General features: G+C 38.4%; 1 protein-coding gene across 1 annotated transcript in view; it reads left to right on the top strand.

Annotated features, from left to right (window-relative positions):
* The first annotated feature begins 3491 nt into the window (after window positions 1–3491).
* Window positions 3492–16691, top strand: part of TES (testin LIM domain protein) — a 39180-nt gene continuing 25980 nt past the window's right edge. The window contains exon 1 of the mRNA XM_063100699.1: window positions 3492–3612. Coding sequence (XP_062956769.1) covers window positions 3586–3612 — 27 coding nt within the window. The 5' untranslated portion in view covers window positions 3492–3585. The remainder of the gene's footprint in view (window positions 3613–16691) is intronic.

Raw genomic sequence — 16691 nt, 5'->3', positions numbered from 1 at the left:
CCTGAAACAGACATAGATGTCTTTGGGGGTATTTGCAAAATTCTTATCACTCCCTTTCTGTTAGATCTGCCCTACCTATACATTTGGGCTTCGGTCTATGTGTTGTTCTACATGCCTCTGAATTGGCACCAGCCCCAGCTGATATCAGAGGTCCAAGCTTACCCAAGCTGGGCTATTATGAGTCTTTCTTTTGGAGGTGTTTGAGCCCCAAACTTGGTCTTTTGCTTGAACTAAGGGGATGTCAACCAGGGAGCTGAGACTGCCTTTATGAGATGTCCACATATGCAGAAAAACAGAAAACAGTCTGCAAAGAGAAAGAACTAAAGCTGAAATAGGAAGAACAGCAAGTTGAGAGACCACATGGCCCAACAGAAGGAGCAGTTCCCTTGGTTCCAGATGTTATCCAGTGCCTGGTTCTAGTCCCAGATGCATTCTGGCCCTTGAGTTTTTCAAGACACCTCTGTATACTTAAAATAAAATGCCATTTTTTAAAATTAAAATAGCTCAAGAGGGTTTCTACTACTTGCAATCTATAAACTACTAACGGACAAAGGAAATGTCACATATATTTACATCTCCACAGTGTCCATCACAGTGCAGGGTACATAAACATCTAACACATTTCTCTCATCAGAGATTTTAATTTAATAACCTAGAGACTGAATTTATCCTGAACAAATAATTTATTTGGCCCATATGAAGAACTATTTGTGTGTCTGTGTGTGTCTGTGTGTGTGTGTGTGTGTGTGTGTGTGTGTGTGTGTGTGTGTGTGTGTGTGTGTGTGTAAAACCTAGTATTTCTGTCCACTTTTCTAAGGATAAAGATCTTAAGAATATTCCTTAGTATATATTGGTTTCCTCTCAACTATACTTGATTGAAACATCACTGTTGGTCATTTATTTGGCTGATGTTTCCATGAGTTTTGTAGAAGAGCCAAGTCAAACGTTGACCAAAGCACTCTGGGAGGCACAAAGGGAGATAAACTATACAGGAATATCCCCACACTTCACCAAAAATGCAATCCCCAAAGTCCCCCAATGATTTCCTTTTTGTTCAATCCAATGGGCATTTGACCTTTTGGCACAATGTGACGTTGTTATCTAATTCCTTCTTGAATTTCCTTTCTGGTTTGTCGGGACTTCTACTTTTTTTTTTTTCTTACCCTCTGACTAGCTTCATCTCCTATTTCTGCTTGTCTTGCTCAGCCTTGCCCAATTGTGGTCTTTGATATTCTTCACTTTTATTGTATCTCCCAGGCTGATCTTATTTCCACCTGCAACTTTTAATTATTTAATCTATGTTGGCTGTCGACTCCTAAACCATCATTCCAGTCTAGGTTTCATCTCTAAGATTTATATTTGTATACTTCATTTCAATATCCCAATCTCAAAATCATTATATTAAAAACCATATCCTTTCTCTCAACCACCACCCCCAAAGAAAGCATAGCTAAACAAAACCCTGCCCCTCATCTTATATTTTCTCTCTTCCTGAACCATCCACAGAGGCAATCAAGCTAGATACATGTGTGCCATATTTCATTAATTTCTATCATCATCTGTATCTAGTCATCAAGCTGTGCCAGTTCTCTCTCAATATCTCTCTAGCTTAACACTTGAATGACTGAATAAGGACTTGCAATCTAATTCTCCTAACACCTACCTACCTCAATCGTATTTTCTATAAATAATTTAGAATCTATAAATAATTAATTTTCTATAATTGGCACAGTAATGATCCCTGACTGAAATCATTGAATTTCAACTTCCATTCTTGCCAGTGATACACACACAAAGTATTGCTGGGAAGGGTGGGAGAGAAGGGAGGGAGAAAGGCAGAATTTGATGAAAAAAATATTTCCAGATTGTTTTCTTACTGTCATTTCTGCTACTCCACCAAATAAGGGCCCAGAATTTATATTACAACATTTGTTTGATGCCTTATTTAAACTGCATTACAGGACAGTTTCCATTTGTTAAGATCTCTGAAATAGACAAAATTGCCTTGCTGTAACTAGACCTTGTGTTCATGAGAGCTTACACGGGGCAAACTTTGCAGGGACCCAAAACTTTCGGGATGGTTTGGGAAAATTAGATAGAAAAGTTCTGCTTCAACTGAAAAGAAAAATTCATGACCCATTTTGGTCATTCCATTTTCAGTTATTAATAGAATAAGGAAAACATACACATTATAAATCAATGCTCTGTTGAACTATGTTAATGAATAATCAAGTAAGCAAAGGGTTGAAAGTGTCGGCTAAAATAAATTTGAGGTATTCTTAGCCACCGAATTTCCAGAGGCAAAGCGGAGAGACAGCTCTCTGGACCCAAATATCTGCGTTATTTGGAAATTTTGTTTGTTTCTTTTTTTACTTTTTAAAAGTAGATGGCAGAGTAGGTCACTTGCTGTCTGGCCATTAACATTTTTTGCAATTACCACACACTGAAGAAAACTGACTGCTCTTTTTCCTTTGTCAAAATGTTGTGTTTCCAGTCCCAAATATCCTAGACAAGTTGCTTAAGGACTCATAAGCACTAGCTTTGTCCACAGTAGGCTAAGACACTGGGCAGGTCCCTGCACGTCTGAGGTTCTCAGTTCCCTGCAAAATGAGGGAGCTAGAGTCACTAATCCCCAGAACCACCAATCTGATGGCATTTATTGCAATTACTCCTTAATGAGGGTATCAAATGGATCCAGCTCTGGTGCTCCAGGGTTGCTGAGATACCTGTGAAACTGCTTCATTAATGCATGAGACAGAAGAGTGGCAAGCCTCTGTTTCCAAAGGGATGACACAACTAACCTCTGCAGCCACTCACATTATCCTCACTTTTAAACAACCAAATGCTCAGAAAACAATATAACAACTTTCACTGGCGTTAAGGATGTGAGATAAGATTCCTCGCCAGTGTTTGGGACTGAAGAAAAGCATTTGAGGAAAGGGAATCTCCACAGCTCAATAGTGAAATTAGGCCCTAAAGCCCATCACCATCACCGAAATCCCTACCAATCTCCAAAATCTCCTGTTCTCTCTGCCCTGAAAATAAACCAAGAAGTTAGCATTGGGATAACTACTCCTCTTGACCCGCATCAAAGGTCCGCGCAAACACAGGTATAAGCTGCCAAAATGGAAAGGGCTCTGCCCCGTCTCCAGATAGAGGCAGGCTAGACCCCCCGGAGCTTTACCAGCGGGTCCCAACAGCCCAGAGAGCGCCTCCGCAAAGCCCGGGTCAAGGGCAGGGAGCGCGCTCCGCTGGGCGCCGCCCCGGACGCGGCCCCGCCCCTCACCTTGCCTGCGCCGCGCTCGGGCCCGAAGGTGCGTGCGGCGCCCGGTGATTGGCGGCGGCCCGGCGCTGCCCGGCTGCCATTGGCTGCCTGGGCCTCTTTGTTCCCGGGTCTCCGCTTCAGGCCGACTACGGCAGACTGGGCAGCGGAAGTTCGACGGCGTCGGGCGCGAGGCTGCCGCGGCGGCGCCGGAGTGCCCGCAGATCCTCCCCCCTCCCCGGTGCCGGCAGGGGAGCCGGAGTTCGGCCGAGCCTGGGCGTGAGATCCCGGACGGGAGGCGGGAGCCCCGCTGACACGCAGACATGGAGCTGGAAGCCAAAATAAAGAAGGTAGGGGAGCGCGGGCGGCGGGCGCTTCACCTGCGCGGGCGGCGCCGCGCCCTGGCTGCAGTCGGCGGCGGGGGCGCAAGGGTCGCCCGGTCTCCGGTGCCTCGGGCCCTGGTGCCCGCCGTCGGGTAGAGGAGGTGCCCAGCGGCCCCGCTAACTCCCGAAACCCGGACGCGACAGAGCGTCGGGCGCAAAAGCGGACGCGGTCTGCTCCCGTGCCAACGGTTGGAAGTGTTTGAAACTTTCCTTACGATGTTTCAGCTGCGCCCGTACCTCCTCAGAAGGAAAGGACGCAGTTAGGGCGAGACCGTGACCCCTCTTCCTGTCTCGGGACGTCCAACTTTGTTAAGCCTGTGTGGTTTGGGGGCAGCGGGGTGGCTTTGACAGCGCTGACCTCCTGCCCTTCCAGCGCGGCTGCCCCGGGCTCTCTGAAGTGAGTGCTGATTTAAAGCACTTCCTTCGCGCCCGCGGCGGCTGATAACTTGTAAAGTGATGATTTTATTTATTTATTTATTTATTTATTTTCCCTATCATTCTTTACTTGACTGCCAACGCACTGCCTCCCTCTTAGGGAGTTACCTCTCAAAGAAAGCGTTCTCCCTGTTTGGCAGCCAGCCCCAAGCGGCGATTGTCACCAGTGCTTCAGCCGGGGGGCGGCTCCAGCCGCACTGCTCCAGGGCGTCGGGACCGACGGCCCTACCTGAGTCGTCTGGTTATGGGGAGTCTCTCGTGGCCTGGGAGAAAGGGGTGGAGACCAGACTGTGACTCAAAAGGAATACTAATGGCACATTCCAATGTAACGTTCTGTGTGAAAGGTCTCGTTCCAGGAATTGCCCATATTTACTTTGCAGTAAATTTAAGCTAGCTGTCCCTTATCAAATAGGGAAGGAAGATTTGCAGAGAGAAAGGCAAAAATAGAACTTAATTTTCTTCTCTTGCCCACTTATGGTTCCCAATTTTGTAATTATTTCACCTTATAAAGACAAAATCCCTGACTTGAACGTTCATTCTGATTTATGCCCAGAATTGAGTTTTTGAAAATGTATGCAAATGCAGTGTTAAATAGCTTTTGACCAATAAAAACTTGCAATGAGAAAATAGTTCCTTCGTCCGTCATGACTAAAACTAGTACTGAAAGAGTAATCCAAGAAGAGGAAAACATAAATTCTAAGAGTATCGTGATCACATTCAATTCTCTTTCCATTTGGTTTCTTTCCTTTTTTATTATTTTAAATACACTAATATCTTTTGTTACTTGCCATTAGGAAAGCGTTTTGCTTAGTTAGCCTTCTGTTGATGGACACTGCATTCATTTTGTTTTCAAGTGGGTAAGAGCTGCTTCATGTAGTACTTGTCTAAAATTTTGGGGGTCTTGTCCTTGCAAGTGTTGATTAGAAAACTACTTTGTAAAAGTCAACATTGTTTAGGAAGAGGGAGGGATGAATAGGTGAAGCCCAGAGGATTTCTAGAGCAATGATACTACTCTGTATGATATTATAGTGGTGGATACATGTCATACATTTGTCAAAACGGGTAGAATGTACACCACTAAGAATGAACCCTAGTGCCGGCCCTGTGGCGCACTAGGGAGAGTGCAGCGCTGGTAGTGCCGAGGCCGCGGGTTCGGATCCTATGTAGGGATGGCCGGTGCTCTCACTGGCTGAGCATGGTGCAGACAACACTGTACCGGGGGTTGCGATCCCCCTATTGGTCACCAAAAAAAAAAAAAAAATAAGTGAACCCTAATGTAAACCATGGACTTTGGGGATAAGATGTGTCAATGTAGGTTCATCAGTTGTAAAAAACGCATTTGTAAAAAATGGACCACTTTTATGTGGAATGTTGGGGGGGGAGAGCTGTGTGTGTTGAGGGAAAGGGGATATATGAGAACTTTGTACTTTCTGCTCAATTTTGCTGTAACCCTAAAATTGTTTTAAAAAATAAAATATATTTAAAAGGAAAAAAAAGAAAGATCAACATCCAAAGTGTTTTTGAAACTGAGACAAGGAGTAAATTCTGTGGGAAAAAAAGTCCAAAGTTAAGAATTATATATGCCTGCAAGGGAAAAATCCAGACATTATTTATAAAAAAATTTCCTTAGTTTCAAAATGTGAGTTTCAACAAATAATGCCCTTGAGATATAGTGTAATTTTTCTCTTCCATCCCCCGTGTACTTTAAAAGATTATCTTTTCAACCAAGAATCTTAACCTTCTCTGTAAGCCTCCTCCTCTCCACCTCTCCTCCCCACAAAAATGGATTCCATAATTTTAAAGCTTTACAGATAATCCCATGACATTAACAAATCCCTGTTTCACTACCTTGTCATCACTTGGGTTTCTTAGAACAGAGTCCTCAACCAGTAAATTGGAAACTACAAAAAGACTCCAAGGATATGTCCAGTTTGACTACCACTCACATCACTCTCTCTGCGTTTGTAGGACCTTTGATAGACTTGGTGTTCCGTGGATTGGACAAAAAGTTTTCCAGTATGGAAGAGTTTGGAGATCCCAGGAACATATATCACAGGCTTAGCCATAGTCTTAAAAAGAAATTTTTATTCCTTTAGAAATTGTTTTCTAACACACCTAAAGAAGAAAACAATTCAAGATTATCTCTGATTTATCAGCAGAGTCTGCTTACACTGTTTTGGTACCTAGATAGTTTTCAAGTTTCCTCTTTTTTTGACTCATGTATATGAGAAAAACATGGATGTACCTTGAGAAAAGCAGATTAGAAGTTGGAACAAAGACACCACCATTTAAATAATATTAATTTGACTTCTGTTTTAAGATGTATGGCATTTTTTCCCTTCTAGAATCCTTATGTTGTTGATTTCACAAGGAATTTTCCCCCGGCAGATGAAAAATGTTACTTATTTTTTCCATTAATATTTTGTGTAAAATAATTAAAGAGGATTGTCTCTATTACACAATGGCCTAGGTGGATGATACTGTTATAGGATTTTTGGTTTATAAAAGGAGAACTTGTCTACATCATTTGCACAAGTTTGGATTAATTACCACTTAAAATGCACTATCACAGAGACAAGGATTTTTATAATTAGATTTTGCTATATTTTTGTTTTGTTTGAAGCAACCTGTTGCTAGGATGTAGGAGTGTGTTTAGTTACACAGAGTTTTTGTTTTAATAATATTTTAGAAAAGAATTTGACTTTTATGCCCTTACTCTGTCTTTCTTTGAGTTACTCCTCTAGACCTCTTCCTTATGTCTTAAGTCTCTCATCATAATTGACTTTGTGTAAGTAGAGTCCAAGTCTGCTTGAAAAAAACACTGGTCTTTGAGAAGCAGAAACAGTGTCTCCTTGTGTGAGTGGTAAATCATGGTCCACAGCCTGCTATTTTCCTCTTTCTTTTCTGTTACTGTCCCATAAGAATCACTTTTTTTTTTCCTTTTAAAAACATAAGAGAGGAGGAGAATTCCAGTAATTTCTCTTATACTGCCTGGAATTGCTACAGGGCTTTAATTTTACCTTATTCATTTTTTGCCTCCTTTCTAATCTCTCTCTTTTAATCCATCTTAGCAACTTGCATACTTTTTTTTAGGGATTCTTTATTTAATTTTACTTTTAAAAAATGAGGTGCATTTTAAAGATTACAGGTCACTAAAAACCTCCTTTCTTTGCACTTGTTTGAAAAGCTCCTGTCATTAGCCAGAAAAGCATAGTGAGACCAATTGATTGCAATTGTAAAAAGTACTGAACCACAGAGATTATTTCCATTAGAAATTAGAACAAGCTTTTTCTCTTAGCCTGATTGAAGTCAAGGCAAGCATGTGGGGACCTGAATGCTCAAATGCAGTTAGATTCGCTGCTTGAAGCTATTTTTGCTGCAAGAATCATTGGCAAGGCTGGAGGTAAAGGGAGGGCAAGGTACATTCACGACTTTGCTTTAGAGGTGGGTACTCTGTCTCTCAGAACAAGTGTCTCTCAGAAAAGTAAAGTGGTTCTCAACTGGGCTTTATTTCTTCTAAACCATGATGTGATGCATTACATTGATTAGATATGAAAAACCACTTTCTCTTAATTGCCCTGAACATCAGATTGAATAAAACTGTAGTAGGTTTTCTATTGATATTGTTCCTTTAGGCTATCCTGTAAAGTAGAAATAGGGATTTTTATCTCTACTGGTTATTATTTCTGTACCATCACCTCACCCTGTGACTCTGCTTATGCAGTGCTCATACTCCATCTGCAATACTAAATGTTACCCATCCCTCAAGGTCCAACCCCTCACAATGCACCCTCCTCTAGGAAATTTTTCTCCTTGTTCCCACCTAGATGCAAAATCTTTTCTCCTGAATTCCCAAAACATGCTATCTGTAGCTCTTAGGACACTCATCATTTTCCACCTCTAGATTATAGTTACCTTTGTATGTTTCACCTTCTTACCTAAATTGCAAGCTTCTTGAGAGTTGAATTCATAACCTATTATATTTGCATAGTTATTTTGTTTGCTGCTCAGAGCTATCTGATGAAATAGACCTTAGTCTAGTTTCATTTTCAGGATGATGAAATAGGTTTAGATAGCATAATCTGAAACCCTTACTATGAGCATGAACCATGATATGCAGAATCCATGTTCCTTCTATTGCATTACCTAGGCTACAAATCATATATCCCCCAACCTGCTCACTAAATATATGTTGAAGGAATAACTGTTATAAAAAAGAGAAATAAAATAAGGTGCATTTCAACATTTTCACTTGTTTAAAGGGAATATATTTAAGGAAGTGGTTTCTAATAAAATTACCATCCTTCTGGTTTTCTATGTTTTTTTTAATACTTTATTCATGATTAATATGTCCTTTGGTGTAAGTTGTCATTGACTCTTTGGACAGAGACACAGTCTAAAAAAAGTGAAAAGTATTGTAAAAAGGACATTCTGGGAGACTTTTACAAGCAAAGAAATTACATGGGCTCCAATAATATTCTGAATTGTATCTTCTAGAATGCTTCCAACTTCCCAACTTTTACTCAGAGCCAGTTGTAGTGCTGCTTTCTAGCTATTTGATATGGTGCTAAGCAATGGTGAGCCTGCATTTGGCTCTCTGTTTTGGGAGTTCAACTAGTGGCATCTGGAACTGTAGAGGGAGACTCATAGTTGGGCTATAGAAGAGTCTGTTCAATATGCTGAACTTCTCCATTGATAGAAAACCCAACAGATAGTAAGCATAGGCTAAACCTCTTTCCCCTAGTGGCAAAGTGCTCAAAGCACCACTGGAATGGCAGACCATACAGCTAAGAATAGAGAAGCTAAATAAATTTTATGATGCTCTCACGGAGCTCCAGGGTGATACCCAGTATTATGAGCATTGAATTAACATCATGGACCATCAGTGTGCAACAGGGTTTTTAAGAGGGACTTTTTTAGTGAAAAGAGAATGATTAATTGGTAAAATAAGGCTACTTTCTATATTCTTTATCCGAGAACTAGAATTAGGAATACAAATTGGCTCCATGCTAATTTGAATTTAAGTTTTTTATAAACCATAACACCACAGTGTGTTCAGAAATTAGGAAAGGTAAGTAGGCAGTATAAGTAAATATCTAGTGTACGGAAAGATCTGTAGTATATCGGCTTTCTCGCTTCCACTTATCAGTATATCATTGAAATTGCCCTGAGCTGAGAGTTAGTAGATCTGAGTCTACTAATTTTTGTGATGTTGGCCACTTTGGATCTCAGTTTCCATATCTGTAAAAATCAATAGGGGAACCAGATGATTTCTAGGTTTTCCCTAAATCTTGTGACTCCTTTGACTGTGGAAAATATTATCAGTAGTCTACAAAGTATAATGTTCCATAGTGCTTAAAAATCACACCAGCCAAGAATATATAAATAAATGTGTAGATATATATGTGTGTGTTTGTGTGTATATATATATTAATGAAATGACAGTGTATAAATGTTAGTTATACATCAGTGAATTCTATGCAAAACTTGTAAACTTAACTGAATAATTTTTCTCCCTAAATCCTAGCTATTCTTCAACTTGTTTGTACTTAGTCTATCTTCATAATATTTGTGGGGGTATTTGAAGACATTAGGTTAAGTTTTATTAATTTAAATCGATAGTACGAAGCTTGAAAGGCATACATAAACTACTCTGGTAGCATGGGTCAATAATCCTAGGAATGCTATATCCTTCCTTTGTATTTAATTATGAGAAAATGAAAAGTAATGACGCTTTTATAGTTTTTAAAAAGTTATTTCTTCTAAAATAAGGCTATTCATTTAAAAACGATGTGACTGCTTTCTTTCGAATGTGCCAAGAACTGTTCTAGACTCTGTGAGTATGGCAGTGAACAAAAAAGACATACGACTTAACATTTGTAATACAGAACTTACACTCTTTGTGAGGAATGATAGAGCTGAAAGTAAATGACAAAATAAATGATCGACAGTAAGCACAACTGGGATTATACCCACCAGTGAACTCTTTAAAGGTCAGCAGTACACTAGATTTCTAACAGATGATGGGTAATTTTGGTGGTGATTCCTGGGCTTGGTTCCTGGGTTTGCAAACTTTGTAATTATTTCATTTATCTTAAGTAATGGCAAATGGAAAAGAAATAAGAAAGCAGCTTTTATGTATTAGAATGTGAATAAGATCATAAATGGATACGGCTATAATAATTACAACCTTACAGCTATAAAGTACACAAACTGAGTCTTCTTCCTGATTGCATAATCCTTACAAAAGAGTCATTCTTGGATTTCCTGTTTGCATTCATTGCTAATTTTTGTTTGATAACGATTGCCATGTTAACTGAAATTATGATTTTAAAAATTGTTTATTAGATCATTAATATGAAGTATATACATGAAATTATTTTGCTTTTTACAAGGTGGTAATGTTCAGGGAAATTATATAAATTATGAATTATGAAATCAACTTTTTTGAGAAAAAGAAAATAGACAAAAGACAACTCAAATTAAAAACCTCATGGATCTTCAGGATTTTAAAGAAGAATAACTTGGTGATTGATAACTTCTCAACTGTTTGAGTAAATGCCCAGGTACAGTATCACAGTTTGTTTCAAGCACTGTTATTAGAGGATTGCATTTTGAGGTTATGCTTTTCAACTATATAACTACAGTCTCTGACTCTCCTATAAAAGAACTACTGTAAAATTTAGAGTGGTTTCATCTATTTTTTCCCTAAATGCTTTATCTACCTAACTTCCTACTTAAATAATGGGGAATTAGAGAGAGATGGGTGTGCGTGACTACAATTTTCTAGGTATCACTGCTTTTATCTTGGTGATATTCAAAAAAGTAGAAGAACATAGTTTAGAATTGCCAATTTTTCTGATTTTTAGTTTCTAAGATTGGGGCACTGCTTGGGTTTGAGCAAGGCTTGAAGAGAGTGAGCTTTATGAGAAGCCAGCCAGTGATGGTTACTGGGTCTCATCTGCTAAATAACAGCAAGGCCACTACTATATAAATATATTTAATCTCCAAAATGATGAATCATCCTCAAACCACGAATGATTCAGCCTGCGTTTATTCTAGTGACATTCTGATCACCATGAAAAACTCTAAGAAGGAGTTTCAGGGTGTTCATTATGCAGCTTTTTCTTTGAAGAACAGTGAGCCTAGCAAAAAAAAGGGCTGAAAGCTGAGCACAGATGCTTTCGTGCAGAGTCCATTAATATGTCTGTAGCCACAGTGAACTTTCTCTTGCTTTGTTTGATGATAAAGTGATATCATGTTTTATTGCAAAAGATCATGCAGATGTTAGGTGGATTTTTGTTTTTATATGAGCATAACATCATGACAGCCTTGACAGAATGAGTCACAAAGTAAAGGTAAAGGATATGTTTTTTCCTTTATGGGGTACTGGCCTGCAGTAAAAATAACTGAAGGCCAAACAAAAAGTTTCCCTTGGTTTTTCATAGAGAATAGTAAAAGTGCCATTTAAATTTAAGACTTCAGAATATGAACTCCATTTCTATCAATATCATCTGTTGAGCTTATTTCCTTCAAAATACTTTGATGTCAGCTTTGGTAGATTAAAAAAAGAAGGAAAGAAAAAACTAGTGGGCAAGATATGTAGATTAACTACAATGCTGGATAGAATGACATAAGTGCTATGTAATACGGTATTTCTCTGTGATGAGGAGCTTTTTTTTTTTTTTGGTAAGAAAAATTATCGTGGGCTGATATTTTTTAAAACAATAAAAATGAGTTACTAAGACAAAAGACAAATAAAGTCCAATTTTAAATGCAACACATAAAATTACTCTGACAAAGGGTTTTATGATTCCTAATTACTTATTCTCAGTTTCTTTATGTCTCATCACAGACTGGTGACTAACAGTTTGCAGACTGCCACACTTTGAGTAGCACTGCAGTAGTAGGAATACAGACAACTATTATGGAGTCTCAGAAGCAGAAAATTAACTTTAATTGGGTGATTTGGGAGTATTTTATGGAGGAAACAACTCTTATGGAATAAATAAGGTTTTGTTAGGCAAAGAAGGCACTCCAGGAAGAATATATAGCATGAACTGAGGGTACATGCTGTGAAGCCAGTAAACCCTTTCTTGGCATTGCCACCATTGACATTTTCAGTTTTAACTCTTCTAAAATAAAGCCAAAGTTCATACATGAGCTGCAGTAATTTGTAATTTTCCCAGAATTACAAAATGCAGGACCTTAGCACACTGCTGAGGACCTGCTCCTCTACCCTAAATCTGATTCTTATTTAATGCATTGTGTCATCTGCTGAGACGGAGGAGGAAATTTCCCATTAGAGTCTAGCTGATGTAGGTGAGGCTTGGCTCCAAGCTGCAGGTTGGGACCACACCGGTGCTACATGTCTTTTATCCTTAGATTAGTGAGTATTTGAAGCAAAAGGTTGGAGCAGTAGAAGGCACACCCACCTTTTAAGCTTCTTCATATGCCAGAGCAGTCACATGTCCAAGCCCAAAGTCAAGGAAAGAAGTCCAATCTAGCAACTATGAGGCTATGGCAAGGATGTGGATGTTTAATACTGTTACATGGGAGTAAAGAATTGGGACTATTACTTCAGTCTTCCCCATGTGCTATAGTGGGATTGTTGAATGTCCGGACTTGAGGATCCTTTTCTTAAGATCTTTCATGTATCAAGAGACTATTCTGAGATGATATTTTGTATAGTATCACAGACTACAGTATTTCAAAGCACAATAGTTTTTGGCCCTTCTAAAAATCAAGATAGTATTTGGCCCTTCTAAAAAACTGTAAAGAAAAATTAACTTTTCAGTACTCCTTACTTGATTTTTAGAGGGTCCTTTTTAAAAATCTAGTTACTCGTCTCTTAGCTTTGAGACACAGACCTCTCCAAATTCAATCCTGCCAGGTCATGTGACTTCCATGTTGCATGAAGAAATGTAGAACTAGTTTCCCTGGGAAATGTCAAGTTGCCTAAGGTTTTTAAAGGGAGTTATGAAATCTGACCTTTTAAATACTGCAACAAATTGAAAATATATTCCACAAACATTCAAATGATGCTACATGTTAGACTCTACCAGTGGTAATAAAAGTTATTCAAAGAGAAATGGGCAGAATTTAAATAAAGAGAGGCAAGACAGGTTTTGATGGCTAACTCCACATTTTTTTTTAAGATGTCACAGGTAAAACAATAAGCTCTTATTTGCTGGTACTTGTCTTATGGACCAGATGAAATTAAGCTAGAGGGATAGGATTGTTCTGTGGATCACTGTTGCCCACTCCTCTGGAACACAAGGAGTTTAAAGAAAGCAGCACAGACTTTTACCTTTTCAGACATAGGTTTGGATTGCAGCTTTGATACTTGCCCAGTAACTTGGACAAGTTTCTTAGCCTCCTTGGCTTCAGGGAGCTAATCTGTGAAACATGGATGATACCTCTTCACTAGATTATTGTGAGATTAAAGTAATACATGTACACACTTGTGTTGCCTGACATACACCAAGTACTTGATCAGTGTTAGTGATTAATGTTCCCTGATCAATTTTGTTTAGTTAGCTAGACCTTAGTACCAATGGATAAATGTTTGGAGAACGAGAATTACATTGAGGTTGAATATCATCTTTAGAATCCTGGGTTCAGTTCTTGGCCCTGGCACATACTAGCTGAGTGAATTTGGGAAAGTTACTCTAATTCTTACTATCCTCATCTGAAAATGGGTTCCAGCTGTCTATTTCACAAGGGTAGAAGGTTAATTGAGATGAATGTTTTAAAGCACAAAGTATAGTGCCTTCACATAGATAATAAACAAATGTCATCATCAAGAAATCCAGTGTAAAGAGAAGAAAATCCTACACAAATCTTCATACCATTTAACAGGCACCTGAATATATCATCAAGAATTTTATGATGACATGCTATCAGTAAATTATTGCTACTTGGTACTTTGTCAGACACAAAGAAATATTCATTAAAAGTTCAATAACTGTGGGGTATGTTAAGTTGTTGGATTTAATTATTTGTCTTTCACTAATTTGCAAATGATTTTGATTTTAATTTTTTATTATAAGATTAAAATTTATGAATTTTCAGAAATCATTTGAGTGTGTACCATGTGCAGGTTGCTATGTGGAAGACTGATTTAACACTACCAGGTATTCTGGTCCGGTATAGGGAACTCTTACATTTTCCTGGTCAGAATCTTATTCAGAATTTCTGTGGTATATTGCAAAAATAGCCACAATTCTTTGCAGCACCTTCCATTAAGAAGGGGAGTCTATTTTCCTATGCTTTGAATCTCGACTGCCTTGTGACTCACCTGGGCCAAATTACACTCATAGCCCTTTGCACATATGAAACAATCAATCAGTGCACTGGAGCCTCTCTAACATCATTGGTGGCTTGAGAATGAGCTGTTTTTCAATCCACTAAAATGTAATTTTTATTTCTTTGCTTGTTGTTTCATCAAGATAGAGGAAAATTAAATTAACATGCAAATGAAATTTGATCCTAGTTGTAAATAGATGGTGTATGCATGTTTTGAAATTTGTCTAATTCCCCTAACCACTAGACAAATCTAAAATAATGTGTGTGTACCTTTAGTGGGGAAGTCCTTGTGCTATAGTATAAATATAAAACAAAAAGTACGATAATACAACCCACTTCTCTACTAGATCAAAAATCAAAAGATGGGTCAGAAATTACTTAAGGCTCTTATGTTTACAGAGCATAGTGTGTAAACATAATTCAGTTTTTCCAGAGTAAGGGATGGTGTGAAAAGTCTAGGCAATAAGTAAATGGGCAAGCATAAGGATCTGGCAGTAGGATTCCTGCATCTCTCCGTCTCCTTTTCCAGTTTCCAAGACCCCTGTCTCTGCTGTAAGATTTGCTTTTGTTCCAAATGCCCCTGAATGCCAATCCTGGGCAAAGGTGGAAAATGAGAAGATTGTCTTCTGGCACCTGTTTTTCCATTTTCTGTGCCTTCTCTCCATTGGGATATATTCTTCAGGTTCCCTTGGATTCTCCTGCTTCCCTGGGCAGCCTCTTCTGATGGCTCTATTAGCCACTGTCCTTCATTCTCCAGCCTGTGAAAACACATCTGTCTGTACTATCCTCTTTTCCTGCATGTGCTCTAATTAGCTAGGAAATTAGTGGCAATAAATCACTTAATATTACAGTTTTCTCCCTATGGCCTCCCCCCATGTATTTTAATGGATTCCTCCTGAAGAAATAATATTATATCTTAGGCCTGGCGAGAATAATGGCAATATTCAAATTTTGGGGAAAAGAATCTTAGTAAAGGTCTCAATGCAGCTATCTGTGGGAGCCACTCTTTAGAGCCAGCTGTGGAGGTAGTGACCAAATTAGGAATGTTTGCCATGATCCACATTCTCTTAAGGAATTCCTACAGATGTCTTTTGGAATCAGGTTTTTTAAATGCCTTTTATAGCTAATAAATAGGAGGCTTTGAGGGCTGTGTATAAGCACGTGCCATTGCAGAGTCCTTCAGTGGAGCCAGAGTTCAGCCAATCCTAATTAAGAAGCAATTTCATCAGCAATCATAACCTAATTGTGACATTTTTATAGGCTGCATTGTCTTTCTCAAAGTAACAGATTCAGGGGGAGGCTTTTTATGAGCAGAGTCCACAGAAGTGGTATTCTACTGGTTAACATTTCAAGTGACATCCTTTACACAATAGTATAAAAATAATTTGGTAGTAGTCAGTTTGAAAAATGTTTATGAGGAACCAACATAAACTGATCAGATAGAATACATTTCTTTTTATCATCTGCTTACCTAAAATAAATGCAGACCTTTAAAAAAAAAGACCTAAATTAATTTGCCCTTAATAATATAGTGAGGATACGTTAGGTTTTGAATATGCAAGTAGTACTGGGAGGCAGGAACTGTTGACTATAAATACTACCTAATTTGAATCAGGTAGTTTGCATCCTGATATCACAAACAAGTACTGTATTTGTTTTCTTTTACTTAATTCTGTCTCCAGATGGATCTATGTAATAAAGTTTATATAAATTTTTTTTCATTTTTATTTTTTTTCTGTGTTCTTTGAGGAGAACTTATAGCATGTTATAAAAATTATGAAAATTTTCTTTTAAATTTATTTCTGGAAATTGTTAATCAAGACTGGTGTTTTATATGGTATTTTATAATCAGGTTTGTGACTGTGTTGTATAACATAAGTGTGTTTGTATGTGTGTACACAAGTTTGTATATACTTATGTATATATATATATATATATATTGAGAAAGAGAGTGAGGTTTAGAGGCTAAAAATCATATTCTACCTTGGCTTCTGATAGACCTTTCCCTGGGCCTTCCTAAGTGAACAACTAACAAGTTGAAGGTAACAAGAGTACAGACTGTCCCTGTCTTAAGGGTGGTCCAACTTAACCATTGTTTGACTTTACGATGGTGCAAAGGTGATACGTATCCAATAGGAAATGTACTTCAAGTACACATACAACCATTCTGTTTTTCACTTGCAGTGTGGTATTCAATAGATTACAAGAGATATTCAACACTTTTTTGTAAAATAGGCTTTGTGTTGGATGATTTTTGTCTAACTATAGGCTAACGTAAGTGTTCTGAGCACATTTAAGGTAGA

Source organism: Cynocephalus volans, chromosome 6 (genome assembly GCF_027409185.1).
Source record: "Cynocephalus volans isolate mCynVol1 chromosome 6, mCynVol1.pri, whole genome shotgun sequence".
Classification (NCBI taxonomy): domain Eukaryota; kingdom Metazoa; phylum Chordata; class Mammalia; order Dermoptera; family Cynocephalidae; genus Cynocephalus; species Cynocephalus volans.
Note: the sequence above shows the minus strand (reverse complement) of the source record. Positions and strands in the feature narration are given on the sequence as shown.